Consider the following 17,288-nt stretch of genomic DNA (forward strand, 5'->3'; position numbering starts at 1 on the left):
GACCTAGAACAAGCTAACGACTGACAGGGTGTACTCGGGAACGGGAGATGTGTAACAACACAATCTGCAAGCACACATGTAGCAGGAATGCTTTAAGCAAAAACAAACTGTTCAAAAAGATATTTGGAATGTGATTACAACGCCAGTACACCACTTTTCCAAAAATTAAAAATGATTTTATTTGCACATTCACACGGGTGGCCAACAAAAAAATGTGTGTCAATGATTGTACTGTCATCAAAAAGTCAGTGAGTGAATACACTTTATAAAAAACTCTTTTTGATACAGCAACTTGGCTGGTGATTGTCGTGTCCTTGACGTAATAACGACAAACAATGATTATAGTTACCAAGGAGCTTTATTCTGTGCTTCTGGTTAGGTCCCTGTCCCTACTCTAACTGCCCTCTTTCCTGTCTTGGCACCTCCTCTTCCTCCAACCCCATAACTCCTCTCATCCCAACTACTAGACTGTCAACATCATCTCATCTCCCCCTTTGTTAACAAAAAGAAATAACCAACTTGATTATAGTTCTTCAATCAGTCTCTTGGGCTTGTGTATGTCTCTTTGAGGTCGGAGACTCATTCCAATGACTGCAGGCGCCACTTCTGTTTGTCGATCAGGTCTCTGGGTTGGCCCCAGTTGACTAAGTCCTTCGGCATCCCGTTGAACCGGATCGCCTTCAAGTATCTCTCTTATGGCCGGGGTACATTTCTGAAAACAGGACACATTTCGAGTGATCCGTCTGCCCTCAGATTCTGCAGTGATCATGGTACCTTTTTGCTGAGTGATAGTCAATGGTTCATGCTTGAATCTACAATCCGTCTTCTTCGACTGTTCTTGTTTGACCACCACACAATCTCCTGTATGAAGAGATGGAGACCTGGCTCTCCGTCTGGTGTCTGCATATGCTTTAATTTTGGTCTTGCCAGCCTGATCAGCCACCGACGTTTCTCGATAGACGCGTGTCGGCGACACCGGTCTCAGAGCTTCTTCCCATGTCGGGATCCTTTTCTGATGGGTCGCCCCAGCATGAGAGTGGCAGGACATTTTCCGGTGGTAGCATGTGGTGTCGTTCGATAGGCTCTCAAGACCTCATTGAGAGCCACTTGTAAGTCTTTCTTCTCCAAGGTGGCTTGTTGAAAAGTCTTTTTCAAAGTGGCCATGAATCGTTCAATGGTGCTGTTGGCTTGTGGCCACAGAGGCGTGACCTTCCGATGTCGAAAGTTGAGATGTTTTACGAATTCACTAAATTCATGTCCGTTAAAGGGAGGACCATTGTCCTTCTTGAGTTCCCTGGGAACACCCCATGCGGCAAATACTTTGTCGAGTACGGCAATTGTGCTGGACGCGCTGGTAGAAGACACAAACTGGGCTATCGGGAATCTCGAATATTCATCCATGATAGGCACTACGTACCTGCCTGACTGAAGTGGTCCATAGAAGTCCATGGCAAGCTCCTGCCATACCCCACTGGGTAGTTTATTCATTTGAAGAGGAGCTGGGGGATCTCCAGGCTTCACTAGTTGACACTGGGGACAGTCCTTTAAGGTGAGCTCCACCATTTGGTCAAGTTGTGGGAACCATACCCGCTCCCGAAGAGCTCTCTTAGTTGCAACAACTCCCCGATGACCTTCATGGGCGAGATTAAAGACGCCTTGATGTAACTGCCTCGGGATGACAATCCGATGGTCTCTCAGCAGGAGCCCCTCTGAGGTAGCAGACAACTCTTCACTGACGTGTCGGAAGACTTGCATTTCTTGACTGATTTGCGGGTCACTCTTTTCCTCCTCACTGTCATGTCTCCAGCGGTGTGTGTGCAGTCGGCGCACTACTTTCTGCAGAATGTTGTCTAGTGCAGTCGCTTCCTGTATCGCTTCCAAAGGTACTGCGGGTGGTCGGGCCACTCATATCTAAAAGTGTATGTATTCTTCAGCTATCGACGGACGTGAGGCCTGAGATGCTTGAGGGTGTCTGGACATGTAGTCCGCAGGATTCTCGGCCTTTCCGGGTTTATGAATGATTGTGTAGGTGTATTCTTGCAGGCGTAAGCCCCACCTTTCAATGCGAGGTGGCATCTTGGCCTTGGGATTACCGAAGATGGTGAAAAGTGATTGGTGATCAGTAATCATAGTGAAGTGTTTGCCATAGATGAACACATGGAAATGCTCGCAAGCCCAGACGACCGCTAGGCTCTCTTTCTCTGGCTGAGAGTAAGCCTTCTCGGTGTCGGATAGGCTGCGACTGGCGTACGCCACAATGTGTTGTCGATCAGTGTCACTATCATACTGAGCCAGGATTGCACCCAACCCCACTGGACTGGCATCCACCGTTATCTCCGTCTTCCTCTTGGGGTTAAAATAGGCTAGATTGTCAGCCGACTCCGCCGCCTGTTTAATTTCTTGGAACGCCCGCTCACACTGAGGGCTCCACACAAACGGTTGTCCTTGCTTGGTGAGGGCACGGAGTGGGTGACTGATTGTGGCGTAGTCCTTGATATATCTGGAGCAATAGCTTGCCATGCCCAGAAATGATCTAATGTCGCTCACATCTTGAGGGCTCTTGGTGGTGTTGAGCGCCGTTACTTTCTCAGGGTCGGGCTTCATTCCAGCCCCCGAGAATACATGTCCGAAAAACTTAAGGGTGGACTGATGGAATTCACACTTGTCCTTGTTAAGAGTTAGATTAGCTTCTAGGGGAGCATGGCACACTCGAACCAAAGCTTTGTCATGTTCCTGTGTGTTCGACCCATACAGCAGAATATCATCACTATAGTTCAGTGAATTTGGTATGTGTCTGATGGTTTGACGGATGACCTCTTGGAATATTTCCACTGCAGAGGAGATACCGAAACTCAGCCGTTTATATCGAAACAAACCCAGATGGGTGGCAAATGTCGTTATGCACCTTGATTTTTCATGTAATTCCAGCTGATGGTATCCCTTGTTGAGATCAAGTTTGGAAAATACCCGGGCTCCATTCAATGCTGATATCATATCACTCAGGTGAGGCCCTGGGTGATGCTGTCGTTCTATGGCTGTATTGGGAAGCCTCATGTCCACACATAGTCGTACCTTCTCAGGGGTGCCCTTCTTCGGAACTATGACAACTGGTGACACCCATGGTGTGGGACCATCCGTTTTCTCAATAATGTCAGCCTGTAACATTTCATGGATTTCGTCCTCTACGGCCTGCTGATGATGGAAAGGCACTCTCCTTGGATGCAGAGCAACAGGGCGCACTTGATCATTGATGTGCAGGCGAATCAGACTCTTGTTCATTTTTCCGAGCCCAGTGAATAACTTGGGAAACTTACGGACAATGTCTGGATTGTCGTTGACTTGGTACAAGATCTCCACCAGTCGGAGGCGCTCCGCTGTAGGCAGACTGAGGAGACAATCAGCCTCCGGACCTTCGATGACGTGAATGTACGCCGACACTGAGGTGGATTCATGCTTGAGCGTCGTTGCGAATTTGCCCAGGCATGGAAGTGGTTTTCTCGCCATCCAGGTGAACACCCTGACATGTGTTGGACTCAGGATGGGTGGTGGTTTCATTTTGTTATATTCGGTCACAGGCATGTAGTTCAATGACGCCCCTCTATCTAACACAAATTTGGTTGCATGTGTCCCCACTTTGATGTCTAGTGGAGGATACTTCTTCAGCTAGTCCGGGTCGGCCACCATGCATATATATTCGTCCGTATATACTGTCTCCTGAGAAGTCGACCTCGATTCCCTCGACGGTGACCTTCTCGGCGACCTTCTGTTCCATTGGGATCTGCGAGACTCCCTGCTGGAATGTGACGAACCAGAGGATGATATTGCTCTGTCTTGGACAGCTTTTGCATGGTGTCGCTTATCATCTGGGCGAGACGACCTGGTTGTCTCACTCCTTCTCTCCTTGCTATACACTCCGCGCATCACTTCAAAATGTTTCTTTCGTCCACATTTTCGGCACTGTTGGCCCATTGCTGGACATACATCTATATGAGGGAAATCATACCAACATCGATAGCATTTCCGTGGGCGCTCTGGCTTCTTGGCGTAATTTGATTTCTTGTCTCTCCTTCCAGATTCATGGTGTCGATAACTTCTGTGTTGGTGCCGGGACGCTGGACGAGACCTTCTCTGTCCATCGTTTGATCTTCTCTGAGTGTTAGTGTTTTGAGTTCAATATGCTTGATCTCTTCTCTCACTACGCCCTGTCTCCATGTTCTTGGCATGCTCTTCCGCCTGGTCATACACCCTAGTCATTTCCTCTATTTCGTTGAGATCATGACTCTTCCTTAGCAGCCGCCTTTGTAGTGTCTCTGAATGACAGCCTTCAATGACTCTCAATCGGATGGCATCCCCTGTCGAGAACGCGTCAAAGTTGCAATACTGAGACAGTCGGCGTAGTCTGGATATGAATGTGCTCATCATTTCATTCTTGTCTTGACGGGCCTGATGGAACACATATCTCTCGTAGTCCACATCTCTTTTGTGCACAAACTTTCTGTTTAGCGCATCTCGCACCTTGTCATAAGTTCCTTTATCATCCGTTGGCAATTCTTCGATCACTTTGCAAATCTCTTTGCCGACCAGATTGCGGAGTGCAATTAACTTGTCTCTGTCTCCTGTGACTTTTGATCCTTCAAGATAATCCTCAAAATCCTCCAGCCACCAGGGTCAGTGATTCCAGGGGGCGCAGATGTGAGACTACAGGCGTGACAGGGGCAGCCACCGCTGCACCGCCTCCATTCCGGTTCGGTGAGTTTGACATGGCTGGACTGATATATTAGTGTCACGTTTATACACTTGCCAGTGCTTGCTTTCACAATTACCAATGCTTTGTTTGCAGTTGTCAATGTTTGTTTTGCAATTGTCAATGCCTGTTTTGCACTTGTTAATGCTTGTTTAGCAATTATCAATGCTTGTTTTGCTTTGGCCTTGTGCTGTCTGACTTCAAAATGTCCGCTTGTGATTCACACATATAGATTGTCCTGAGGGTTGCCTGATCCTAGGATGGCCGTCGTTCATGTGCTTTCGGTTCACACGAGGCTTGCTTTCATTCACTCCTTCAGGGCATACTCATTCTCCAGGACTCACCGGCCGCTGATGTCTGCATGCTGCATTGCTTCATCAGTGTCTTTATGCTCCTGGACCTTTACGACCCCCAGGTACTATCAAAGAAGCTCCTAGCGTCAGACATGCCATTCCTCACGCATCGGGGGTGAGCTGTCTGTTTTCGCGCGTCACGGCGCTCTTCATCGGGACACTTCCTCGAGTCCTAGGCAGCACCTCAGACGCTCCTTGGACCCCGGAGCGGTAGGCCGAATCGGGGTGGGCACCAGACTTCTTCTCACGAAGCGCGTGCCGATTTGCACGCATCGGGGGTGAGCCGCGGTTTTGGCACTAACCTGTGCACCGCTTTCAAACACCCCAGCGCTCGATGGCATTTTCTCCCTCTGTCCCTCTAGGGTCTACGCGACCGCCAGATCGCGGATCAGGGATAGCTACTGCTGGCCTCTTGTTCTGGGTGGCGGACTTACTTCAGCCAGACGTGGCTCGACAGCGCTTTCTTCTTTCACGCTGCAGGTAACAGGGACGCTTTTTCTCTGGGTTCTGCGGGTGGCAAACTGCACCATCCCACCCTCGTCGCCAGTTGTCGTGTCCTTGACGTAATAACGACAAACAATGATTATAGTTACCAAGGAGCTTTATTCTGTGCTTCTGGTTAGGTCCCTGTCCCTACTCTAACTGCCCTCTTTCCTGTCTTGGCACCTCCTCTTCCTCCAACCCCATAACTCCTCCCATCCCAACTACTAGACTGTCAACATCATCACAATGATCGTTTTTATTAATTTATATATTTAATATTCAACGGCCTAGGTTTGAGATGCAGCAAAGTACTTTACACAGAACATCACTGGGGCTGGACCATTTCAAACACAAGGAGCTGTATACAGAGCTTTAAGGAGCAGAGAAGTACTTTACACAGAACATTACTGGGGCTTGAGCATTTCAGACACAAGGAGTTGTACACACAGCTTTGAGGAGCAGCAATGTACTTTACACAGAACATAATTGGGGCTGGAGCATTGTAATTGTAATTTTAATGGGATTTCTAAAGCGCATGGCTGCCCGTGAGCGTCCTCGGGTAACAGATGATCCAGTGCGGAAAAGATGGTTACGGGAACAGCCAAGTCTTTAGAAGCGTTCGGAAAGGCAGAAGGTTGTGTTGGGCACGGAGGTCAAGCGGGAGGGCGTTCCACAACTTGGACGCGTGATGGGAAAAACGCCGGCCTCCGGAGCGTGCTTTCTTGATCCTGGGTATTTGGGTTAGATGGGCATCTCAAACATGAGGATGGGCATCTCAAACATGAGGAGCTGCACACAGCTTTGAGGAGCAGCGAAGTACTTTACCCAGAGGATTGAAAGCATCATATGGCGAACAAACATGTCATACTGTTTTCCTTTTCTTATCTGTTGCATCCTGCTGCCAACCAGTGTGAGGCCCCACAAATCATACTGGAGAAGTGGGGGACAAAACACTCCCAAAGAAATGATCAGTCAGGAGCCCAAAAGGATCTAGTGCCCTCATGTGCACTCTGTTGGACTACCTTAAAGTCCCTCCCAGCCCCAGCGGGAGGAGGGCGCCTAGGCAGGGGCAGATAAAACAACACACCCTGGAGGTGCAGCAGCAAGAGCTGGCCTCGCCAGATGCTCCGTCCATCACCACCCCCTTTTGTACCGCTTTGTTCGCCATAAGTTGGCAGGGTATGCTTAGACGTGAGTCCCTTGCTGACTTTGCCACTGGATTCAAGCAGGCCGGGCTGAAGACGGCTGGAAGGCCAGAAACCAGTCCTAGGAAGCATGTTTCCGGTCCAGGGAAGGCATGGCTTGGCAGTTCGGGCTGGACTGTTCCCATGAGGCACAGGGTCAGACTGTTTTGCATATGGCCATGTCTGAACTGGGGTGGCAGAGTGGGCTAAAGAACGGTGATGGATTAAACCCAGATCTGTTGACTGGGTGTGAGGTGGTTCAGATGCTCCGTCCATCACCACAGCCCTCTTTCGTACCGCCTCGCCCAGAACTGCAGCAAGGCAAATCTATAGAGTCTCTCCTCCACCTCCTGTTGGTAGGTGAAAGCTGCAGTTATCCATCCCCTTTCATTCTGTGTCACTGCACTGACATCTATGGGGCCAAAAGGAGTCATGCATAAAGGGCACTATGATCATCTTAAATCAGATAATTGCATGCAACCTGATTCCTTATGCGTATGTCCAGTCACCTTGCCCTTCAAGAAGGAACATAAAATGCAATAAACATGCTATCCCTGCTCCTGTTTGCTATACAATGCTGCAACTGCATTTTGTGTGCAGTTAGAATGTTTGCCCAGTAATGATATTGCTTAAGATAGCTGGGTTTTGGGCTGGCAAGCCAGATCCCTGAGGCTAGCGTGGAGTGGAGAAGAAGAATGGATGTACCATGTTACAACGCATACTGTTACAACTACCTACCGTTACAACGCGACCATTACAACGCATACCATTACAACGCATAGCGCTTTGAGGTGCTGGATAGTGGTAAGTATAATTTACTATTCTAACTCCAGTCCCCGTGGACCCTAGGGAAGGTGTTGGATAGTAAATTATACTTATTCCCTATCCTAGAGCGCCCCCCAGCGCAATGCGTTGTAATGGTATGCGTTGTAAAAGTCGCGTTGTAATGGTAGTGCGGAGTAAAAGATGCGTTGTAACGGGTGTATACCAAGAAGAATCATTGCCAGTGCCGCAGAATGGTGGATTCGGAAGCATGCACTTACTTTCTCACCACCTTCTCTGAATCTAGAATCCGCCTGTCCTGCAAGATGACTTGGACATCTGGTTCCCGCAGCTGTAGCGCCACAATGCAGCGACAAGCCTCCACGCGCACTTCCGGCTCTTCCTCATAATGAACGGCCCACAGGAGAATATTCTTCAATTCTGCACTCGCCAGACCTATTTGGCCAACCGCTATTTAATCAAACAGATATACAATAACCTTCTCAGTTTAATTTACAACAAAACATTGAACACCATAAACTATCTTTTACTACTCCTCTAACATTTCTTTGCTCTTTGTTTATGCAAGTACTTTAATACCAATACCCCAACTCCAGTAACATTTTTTTCTTAAAACGTAGCATTACCTCAAATAGGTTCCATTTTCTTTGTAAATTGATGTTACTATTTTGGAAAACAGATTATCACAGTCTCCCTTCTTTATTAAGAAATCTTCTACCTTGAGGCCTATGTAATAATGATGCTCTTTGTACATTCTCCAGGCGTCAGGATTAAGAAATATAGTTTTCCCATAAGGATCATTCCTTCATCACTGCTTTATATAGACACAGCTTATCTTGGTAACTGAAATGTTTGACCCCAACATGCTGCTTTTACCACTAACTAGATGCTCTCTCAGTCAGTAGTAAGATCGCTGAACAGCCACTAACCTCTGTTAACTCGACTATAGACATTGATGACCCGTACTGCAAAGTAATTTAGTTAAAGCCGAATAGTTCACCTTACATTACCCTAATATGTATAAGTACAGTGGGAATGACCCACCTGGAAGAGCTTGAGAAGCATTAAATGAGATCCATATGGATAATCTCTTAAAAAGTTCAGAAGGTAGCGCTAAATTAAGGAGTGTGACTTTGAAAGGTCACTTATGTATAGCTGTTGTTTTTTGGCATTGTTGATTTTGTCATCATGGTGGATCTATGCAGCATAGACATCCACAGGGAAGTGATATTTATGTCCCTAAATATAGAACTTTAAATCCTGCAGAAATACGGCAACCCTAGTGATGCTGCCAAGGAACATTAGAGATCTGAGAGGACCTCCACTTGAGACTCTCCCTTATAATCCTTATGTGACACAGCCACAGGACAAGTACCTATCAATTATTCATTTCCAAACGTGTAACATTGAAACATTTGGGAAGCACTGAATGTTAGGTTACAGGGTGTAAGTACCAATGATCGGGCCTAAGAAAAACCAGGGTCATCACACGTGTAACAATTGTCCAGGGTAATTCATTCCACTGGTATGGCCTTTTTGTATAAGATACATAATCGGGGCTGTAGAGAGAGAGAGAGGTTATACTGATTCAATATAGTTGTTTGGAAAGTGTACAAGATTAGAAACATTAATCTAGCACCTTTCTTGCCATGCACAATATAATTTTTACATTAGTGTCAAGATACCCATTCAACCTTAATATGTTTGCAAATGAGGAATACATTCACATAATAATATAGCCTCATAACCTGCAGAGCCTTACAAAGGTCCTTGTATTCTAATCCAAAGCAAATTGTCTATCATAGAAATGTATCCACTTGCCTATTTGACACAAGTCCCTTCTTCATGACACATTACTGGGTCATATGTATAATCCTTCGGTCACCTACAGCCAGTATGACCAACACTGTTTTGGGTAGTTAGCAACTGTCAATAAATTCACTGCTATGTTGAAGTATAAACACAATATTTAGAAGTACAAAAAGTAATTTTACACAACTTTAGAGTGCACACATTTAGGATAATTCAAGTTCAGACATCCAGCACCCAAATATGTGAGGGGTTCGAACATAAGATTTGAAATTAATACATTTAACATCACATCTGAAGATCTACTTCAAACCAAGCTACAGCCATTTTGTCATCACCCAGAAATATATAGCTCAGAACAATGCAAAACAAGTCGACCAAAGATTTTAAACAAATTGATCTTTACACTCATACCAGAATATTGTGAATGATGCTTCAGTTTTACTTGTAAATGTTAAAAAAAATCCAGATCTTCAGTTGAATCCTAGCACATCCCTACAGTTTCCTGCCAAAAAGCGATAATCACTTAAACAAACTGAATAATTAAACAATTCTTAAAATGAGTGGTATAAAAATTCAACGACTTTCTTTAGGGGGTGTGTTGTTGGACTAGTGTTGGATTTTAAGTCCAAAACCTTCCCTACTGATGCATAGACTGGAGTTGGAATAGTAAATTATACAAAGTCCATCGCCCCCTAATACAAGTCGCTGTACCGAATTACCTGGTAAAGGAACGTGTGGTAACGTTGCAGTCAGGGCAGTGGCTGCGTTGTGAAGGCATGATTGGTAAATGCATGCAGAGTTCCTTCATACAACCCTTGTGCACAGTAAACACATATAATTTACAGTGGTCATCATTACAGTAAGGTTTTGGCAAAGAGGGACCAACTTTCTCCAGCTATAGTTTGAAAATGTCTTCTGCACAGAATGCCAGCTACATTCAGTAATTAGACATGATCTCCAGATAGCTGCCTATCATTAACTTAAAATTAAGACAAAGAACATACCAATGCCTGCTTGAAGCTTTTCATATCAAACTATGGTCCTAATTTAGAGCCTAGCGGAGAGGGTACTGCACTAAAAATGTAGCGCAGCATCCTCTTTGCCAAGCTGACGGTCCGTCCACTCTGTTTAGTCAGACTGACCGTCACGTTTCTGACAGAGGCACCCCGGCTGACTTACCTGGTAGAAGCCCTACACTGAAGACATGAAGGGCTTGTGGGCTATCAGAGTAACTACATCACCATATTTAGAGGAGATGGTCTGATGTACATTTTAATGTTTGGGACCACCAGGAAAAACCTGATGGTCAAAAACAGAAAAACAAAATCCTAGGGTTTTAGGGTTATTAGTATTTTGTATTTCAAAAGCAAACTCCGGCTTTGGGAATTTATGAAAAACAAAAAAGTTTGTTAAGAGGCAGGATGAATTTAGCAGGTGCTCAGCAAACTTTCAGTGCCTTCAGGGGAGCTGCTGTGGCTCCTATGAGGAATACAGATCTCAGCAGGGCCAGAGGAGATCTCTCAATATTGGGGATGGTAGTCCAGTCAGGGTTGCTGAGGTAACAATCTCTGCCACATGACGGAAGGCAGGCCACCTGCCAACCTCTAAATCAAGCCCTATTTTGCTATATAACTGTTAGACTGGTTGGCACAGGCAAGTACTTGTGACAAGTTGGGACCCTTTCCTCTAGTCAGGGCAAGGGACTTACTCTAGAAAATAACCCCTGCTCACCCTCTAGGTTGCGTGGCGCGAGCAGACAAGGCTAATCCCCAAGCGTTATAGGTTAAGCATTTATGACAGTATACAGTAATCAGATGACCCACCACAAATGGACACATGTCTAGTGCTTGTATAAAAAAATAGCTTGTTTTATATGTATAGATCAAGAGGACTTAAGACAAGACTCAAACAACAAACAACGTTTCTAATAAGGCCACAATACTTTTTATGCAAGGATATGATTATTTAAAAGAAAGCGTCTCTTTTAGGCTCATGCGCGTCGTGTTGACTGTGCGGGCATTGCGGGATCGATCGTACCATAAATAGAAAGGGGTAAGCAACGAGCGGACTCTCGGGTCCGGTGCTTAGGAGTCAGAATACGATTCTCACGGTACCTTTGTTGTGTAGAATTGTGCACACAAAATATATAGTAGGTTTTTAGGAGGGGGGAGCAAGATGGCGGACTGAGACCGCCAGTCCGGAGCATAGCTGATGGTGGATCTAAGCCGTGCCAAATGCTAATGATACGAGAAATTACCTGCCGAGTACTTTGCGTGTACAGTTTTCGCCGAGGTTTGCAGTTGAAGGCACAATTCGGGGTTTAAAAACGGATGTGGCGGCCGCTGAAGAGCCGATTCAGGCGTTTGCTTCACTCTGTGCGGCTACCCTCGTCGGGTCCGAGCGGCTGGTTCGCGTTCGGCTGGTCGAGTTTGAAGGCTGCTTCTGGGACTTCTGGGTCTGTCCCTGCAGTGGCAGCGTTGGAGATGGCGCAGAAAAGTGTAAGGAGTACCCGAGCAGGGAGAACAGCCGGCACGAATGGTACAATTGAAGCAAATGTCATCAAGGGTTTTGAACCGGCGGAGCCTGTGTGTGAAAAAGCCTCGGGGAGATTAACCGAGAAAATGGGACTGATCACCTGTAAGCCTCTTTTACGCCTACCATTGCTTGGCAAAGTAACTTAGTCCTTTGCAAGCAGCACACGAAATGTGGGGTGTGCTGCTGGAGACAAAGGTGTTTCAGGGTCAGCGGTAGATAAATCCTGCAACATCGTAACTACTACAAAGAGAAATGAAAACGCTGTTGCTACCGTTTCTAGAGGAGGGTACAGGGGACAGAGGCTGAGGTAGTGAGAGAGGGATTGGATGAAAGTTTGGTGTCAGCTTTGAACCGAGGGGGCCAGACAATCATTGATGTACTAGCTATTTCACATATCGAGAACCCGAAAAATACAGACACAAAAGGAGAAGGCTCCAGGGGAGAGCTCAAATGTTTTAACAATGGAGACCTTGTCACCGTTTTCTAATATTACTACGGTACTGACCCCAAAAGACCCTGGCACTAAGCTGACTCTGGCTGTAGATGAAATTACAGAAGAGGTTGTGGAGACGGATGCAATGGAGGGGGTAGATACGGAGGAAGAATATGTGGACTATGTGGATTCTACAAATCGCACACCCCTGGGTACAATTAAATCCGCCGGCATTAAGAAAGGAAGGGGCAAGCTTAAAAACAAGGTGAAAAAGATAACTAGCAAATTGAAAGTTTCAGCCTCAATGGAAAGAGTTATTGCAGAAAATAGACCTTTGCGGAAATGGGTACAGGCGAAAGGCGATGTTAAATCCATGGCTTTATGACTGTCTGGAAATAGTCCTACTGAAGGTACTTTAACATCTGTTAAAATGGATAAAATTGATCAATCAGACAAAATTACCTCTAAACCCAACACAAAGATATCAGAGGAGGGTCAACCCGTAACATTAGCTCTTACGTTTACCTCTACCTCAGCCCCAGCCTCTATCTCAACCTTTGCCACAGCCTCTGCCCCAGCACCTGTTCCAAAGATAACATCAATATCGACCTCACTAGAGACAATAGCTTTAAGTACATCTCCGGCGCTTACCAAAGCCCTCGATAACGAAATTACTAGCTTACCTAATTCACCTTTAGTCACTTCACAATCCAGCATGACTTTGGTGGCGTGCAGTCAAGAGGAATCATCATCATCACTTAGTCTGATACTTCAACTGCTAAACGAGCAAAGGCAAGAGGCCCAAGAACACTATCATCCGATGCGAGAAGACAACAGTAAAACGCAGTTTTCATTACAGGAGATGGCAGGCAAACTGGGCTGTATCTCCCGTGAGGTTGAAGAGCTACAGCAAAGAGTTGTGGATACTGAAGAAAAATCTGTTCACACAGAAGCTATTGTGGATAGGCATGAGGCTCAGATAGGGATTATGCAGATCAAACTTGAGGATATGGAAAATCGGCAACGTCGAAAGAACCTCAGACTTTTTGGGATTGCGAAAGGGGCCGAAGGAGCCGATCCAAGGGCATATGTGGTACAATTACTTCAGACGGCATTTCCTGATCTTTCCGATTGGGATTGAGACTCACAGACTCAACGGGCCCACAGACTGCCGCTGATACAAAGAAACAAGGGGGGGTCAATACCCTAGACCACTTTTGATCAATATAGGAAATTTCTTACTGCGACAGGCTATCTCACTAAAAGCACGACCTAACACTCCAGTCTCAATAGATTCTGTCACTTTTTTTGTGAGATCAGACTTGTGTAAAGCCACTAGGGAGAGACGGTGGAAACTACGTCAATTTATTGATCCGATAAAGGCCCTCGGCGGACAAGTCTTGTTACAGGAACTTGCAAGACTACAAATTTTTAAGAATGGCCGTACTTATTTTTTTCGGACAAAAAAGAAGTTAAAGAAGCTGTAACTAAATGGCAAATTGAAGCAGCTGATAAAAGTATGACATAATCAATAACATCTATTATGTAATTTTTGGAACTGGCCAGAAAGATGCCTGGACAATCAATCCTGATGAGCTAATTGTTATGATATAATCAATAATATTTACTACGTAGATTTTTGGAACTGGCCAGAAAGATGCTTGGACAATCGATCTTGATGAGTTAATTGTTAAAAATGAATGGGGGTATTCGAGCTCCCACTTTTCAGAAATCTTCTTCTTCACTACTTTTTTTTCTTTCTCTCTTCTTTTCTTGCATCCTTTTATTTTTCTTTACTTACTTCTCTTCTAGCCAAGAAGGTAAAACTAGAAGATTGAATTAGGGCTAACAGTTCCACGCTGGATAACATCATAGAGCTCACGTACCTTGCGAAGAAGGCTAACACGAGGAACAAGTTGCCTCTGTTCTGTTGCTTTATACACTATTCAACGGCCTTCAACCGAGTGAATAGAAGCCGGCTATGGGCAAAACTAGAGACCTGGGGGATCCCCAAAGTCCTGCTAAAAGCCATACAAGCACTTTATGAGGGGACCTGGGTCCAGGTGAAACTAAACCCTACAACCACAACTACAAGAATTGCCACCAACTCTGGTTTAAAGCAGGGGTGCGTCTTGGCGCCCCTACTTTTTAATCTGTACACAGCAGACATGGGGCAAGCCCTGAAAGATGCCAACCTAGCACCCGCCAGACTAGGGAAGCTGGCCCTGGGAACGCTGCAGTACGCAGACGATACAGTAATCATGGACCACACCAGGATAGGGCTTCACAGAGCCTTCAATAGTCTTGCCACCTACAACAAGGAGAATGAGCTATGTATCAACCTGAGCAAGACCAAGATAGTAATCTTTGGCAAATACCATCACAAAACAAAAGCTTCATGGTCCCTGGGGGAGCATTGAATCACCACAACCCCATCCTACAACTATCTGGGCACATGGGTATCTGAGAGGGCCACTGCAGTTAAACACCTGAAGGAGCTCAAACCAAAAATAAACAAAATAATATCGTCTTTAAGACGCTTAAGCCATGGCCTGGCCAGTCCTTCTGCAGATCCGATGTTGACAGTACTCAGGGCTAAACTGATCCCCACCATCACATACGGTCATATAGCCTACCCAGGGGCCTTTGAGAAAGTGGTTTAGGCGGTCCAGGTGAAAGCATACAAGATGGTGCTACGGGCCCCTAGACAGGCACGGAACAACAGGCTTAGACTAGAAATAGGCCTGAAATGACCAGAGCTGGTACTACTGGGGGACTTGCTAAAATACTATTGGTATTGTATTGTGGTATACTTATAGAGCGCAGCCTGTCACCACCAAGGGCATCCTGGCGCTTTGAACCCTGATCCAACAACAGCTTCAGCAGCTAGCCTATCCTCGGGAAGAGGTAGGTTTTCAACGCCTTTCTAAAGGCTGGAAGAGCCTCAAGGCTCCTGAGGGATAGTGGCAGGGAGTTCCAGAGTTTGGCCGCCGCTACTCTGAACGATCGGCCACCCATCCTCACTCTCTGGAAACGCGGGACTACTAACAGCTTGGATGACGAGGAGCGTAAGGCTCGAGATGGGAGATACCAAGCAAACATTTTCCGCAACGGGATTGGTCCCAAGCCATGAATAGCTCTGAACACTATGCATGCTGCTTTGTATCGGACGCGAAGGTGAATCGGCAGCCAATGGAGTTCCTGTAGTGCTGCTGTAGACGAACTGTAGTAGGGGCGGGAAAGAGCGAGTTTGGCAGCCAGATTCTGTACCCTTTGAAGCTTGCCCAGTAGTGTTACAGGGGCATCCAAAAGTAGTGCGTTGTAGTAGTCGAGTCGACTTAGGATGGTACTCCGCACTACTTCGGATCTGGCTTGCTCAGGAAGGAGAGGTAGGACCTTACGCAGCATCCGGATGAGCATCATGCACGTTGACGTGGTCTTATTCACGTGCAGATCCAGCTGTAAATTAGGCCCAAAAGTGACCCCCAGATTACGCGCCGAATGTGTGGCTGACACCGTCTCAGAAAAAGACGGGGGCCAGAAGTCATCTGGGAGGTCCCTGGGGACTCGGTCGCCGGAACAATGCAGCACCTCAGTTTTAGTACCGTTGAACTGTAACGAGTTCAAGCGGAGCCAGTCCGCTGTGGCCTGCATGCACCGGTGGAAAGTCTCCAGTGGGACCGCATCCTGTCCCTCCAGAGAAAAGACCAGCTGGATATCATCTGCATAGTTAAATGCAGAGATCCCAAATGATTTAATAAGCTGGACTAGAGGGCGGAGGTAAATATTAAAGAGTATAGGGCTGATGGCTGAGCCCTGAGGTACTCCTTGTCCTACTCTCCGCTCCTCTGAGCTGAAGGGAGGGAGCGACACACGTTGTTGACGATTATCCAAGTAGGAAATTAACCAGTCCCTAGCCTTGTCTTTAACTCCACACTCTTCCAGCCTCGCTATCAAGGTTGGATGGCTGACCGTGTCGAACGCGGCCGACATGTCGAGCAGCACCAAAAAGGCTGCCCGACCACTGTCGACTCGCACCCGCAGATTGTCTAGCACGGTCACTAACGCGGATTCCGTCCCATGAGCAGGGCGGAAGCCAAATTGCGTCTCATCCAGCCAAGTGTTTCCTTCCAAGAAGCCGGATAGAGTGCGGGTAACCCACTTTTCCAAGATTTTGACTGGAAAAGGAAGCAGGGAAATTGGCCGGTAATTGGAGAGACAGGCAGGGTCAAGCGTAGGTTTTTTTAGAAGCGGGGATACCACTGCCTTCTTCCAACAACCCGGTACAATACCTGTTTCGAGTGACTGACAGCAGATGGAATGTAAAGGCTGGAAAAGTTCCTCCTGAAACAGCCTCCAGAGTTTTGGCGGAAGAGGGTCAAGAGGCGAGCCAGATGAGATCGTAAGGGCTAGGCTGCTAAACTCCTCCAAGGAAGGCAGAGGAAAACTACTCAGTTGGGGTCGACTGGCCTCAGTCGCCGGAGCTCCCAGACTGAGAGCCTGGTCCAAGGAGGGCAGGGGAAAACTACTCAGCCGGGGTCAACTGGCCTCAGACGCCGGAGCTCCCAGACTGAGGGCCCGAACCAAGGAAGACGGGGGAGAGCTACTCAGCTGGGGTCGACTGGCCTCACTTGCCGGAGCTCCCAGACTGAGAACCTGGTCCGCAGGGGGCAGAAAGGAACTACTCAGCTGGGGTCGACTGGCCTCAGTCGCCGGAGCTCCCAGACTGAGGGCCCGGACCAAGGAGGGCGGGGGAGAGCTACTCAGCTGGGGTCGACTGGCCTCACTTGCCGGAGCTCCCAGGCTGAGGGCCTGGTCCGAGAAGGGCAAGGAGAAGCTACACAGCTGGGGTCGGCTGGCCTCCATCGCCGGAGCTCCCAAACTGAGGGCCTGATCCACGGGGGAGGGGGGAGAGCTACTCAACTGGGGTCGACTGGCCTCAGTCGCCGGAGCTCCCAAGT

At 47.1% G+C, this 17,288-nt stretch overlaps 1 protein-coding gene across 2 annotated transcripts in view; it reads right to left on the bottom strand.

Annotated features, from left to right (window-relative positions):
• The window catches only part of HEATR4 (HEAT repeat containing 4), a 344,851-nt gene that overhangs the window by 58,958 nt on the left and 268,605 nt on the right, over nt 1-17,288 (bottom strand). For both annotated transcript variants that reach the window (XM_086937243.1, XM_086937244.1), the window contains exon 13: nt 7,808-7,997. In XM_086937243.1, the coding sequence (XP_086793369.1) occupies nt 7,808-7,997 (190 nt within the window). The remainder of the gene's footprint in view (nt 1-7,807; nt 7,998-17,288) is intronic.

This window comes from Lissotriton vulgaris, chromosome 9 (genome assembly GCF_964263255.1).
Source record: "Lissotriton vulgaris chromosome 9, aLisVul1.2, whole genome shotgun sequence".
NCBI lineage: Eukaryota > Metazoa > Chordata > Amphibia > Caudata > Salamandridae > Lissotriton > Lissotriton vulgaris.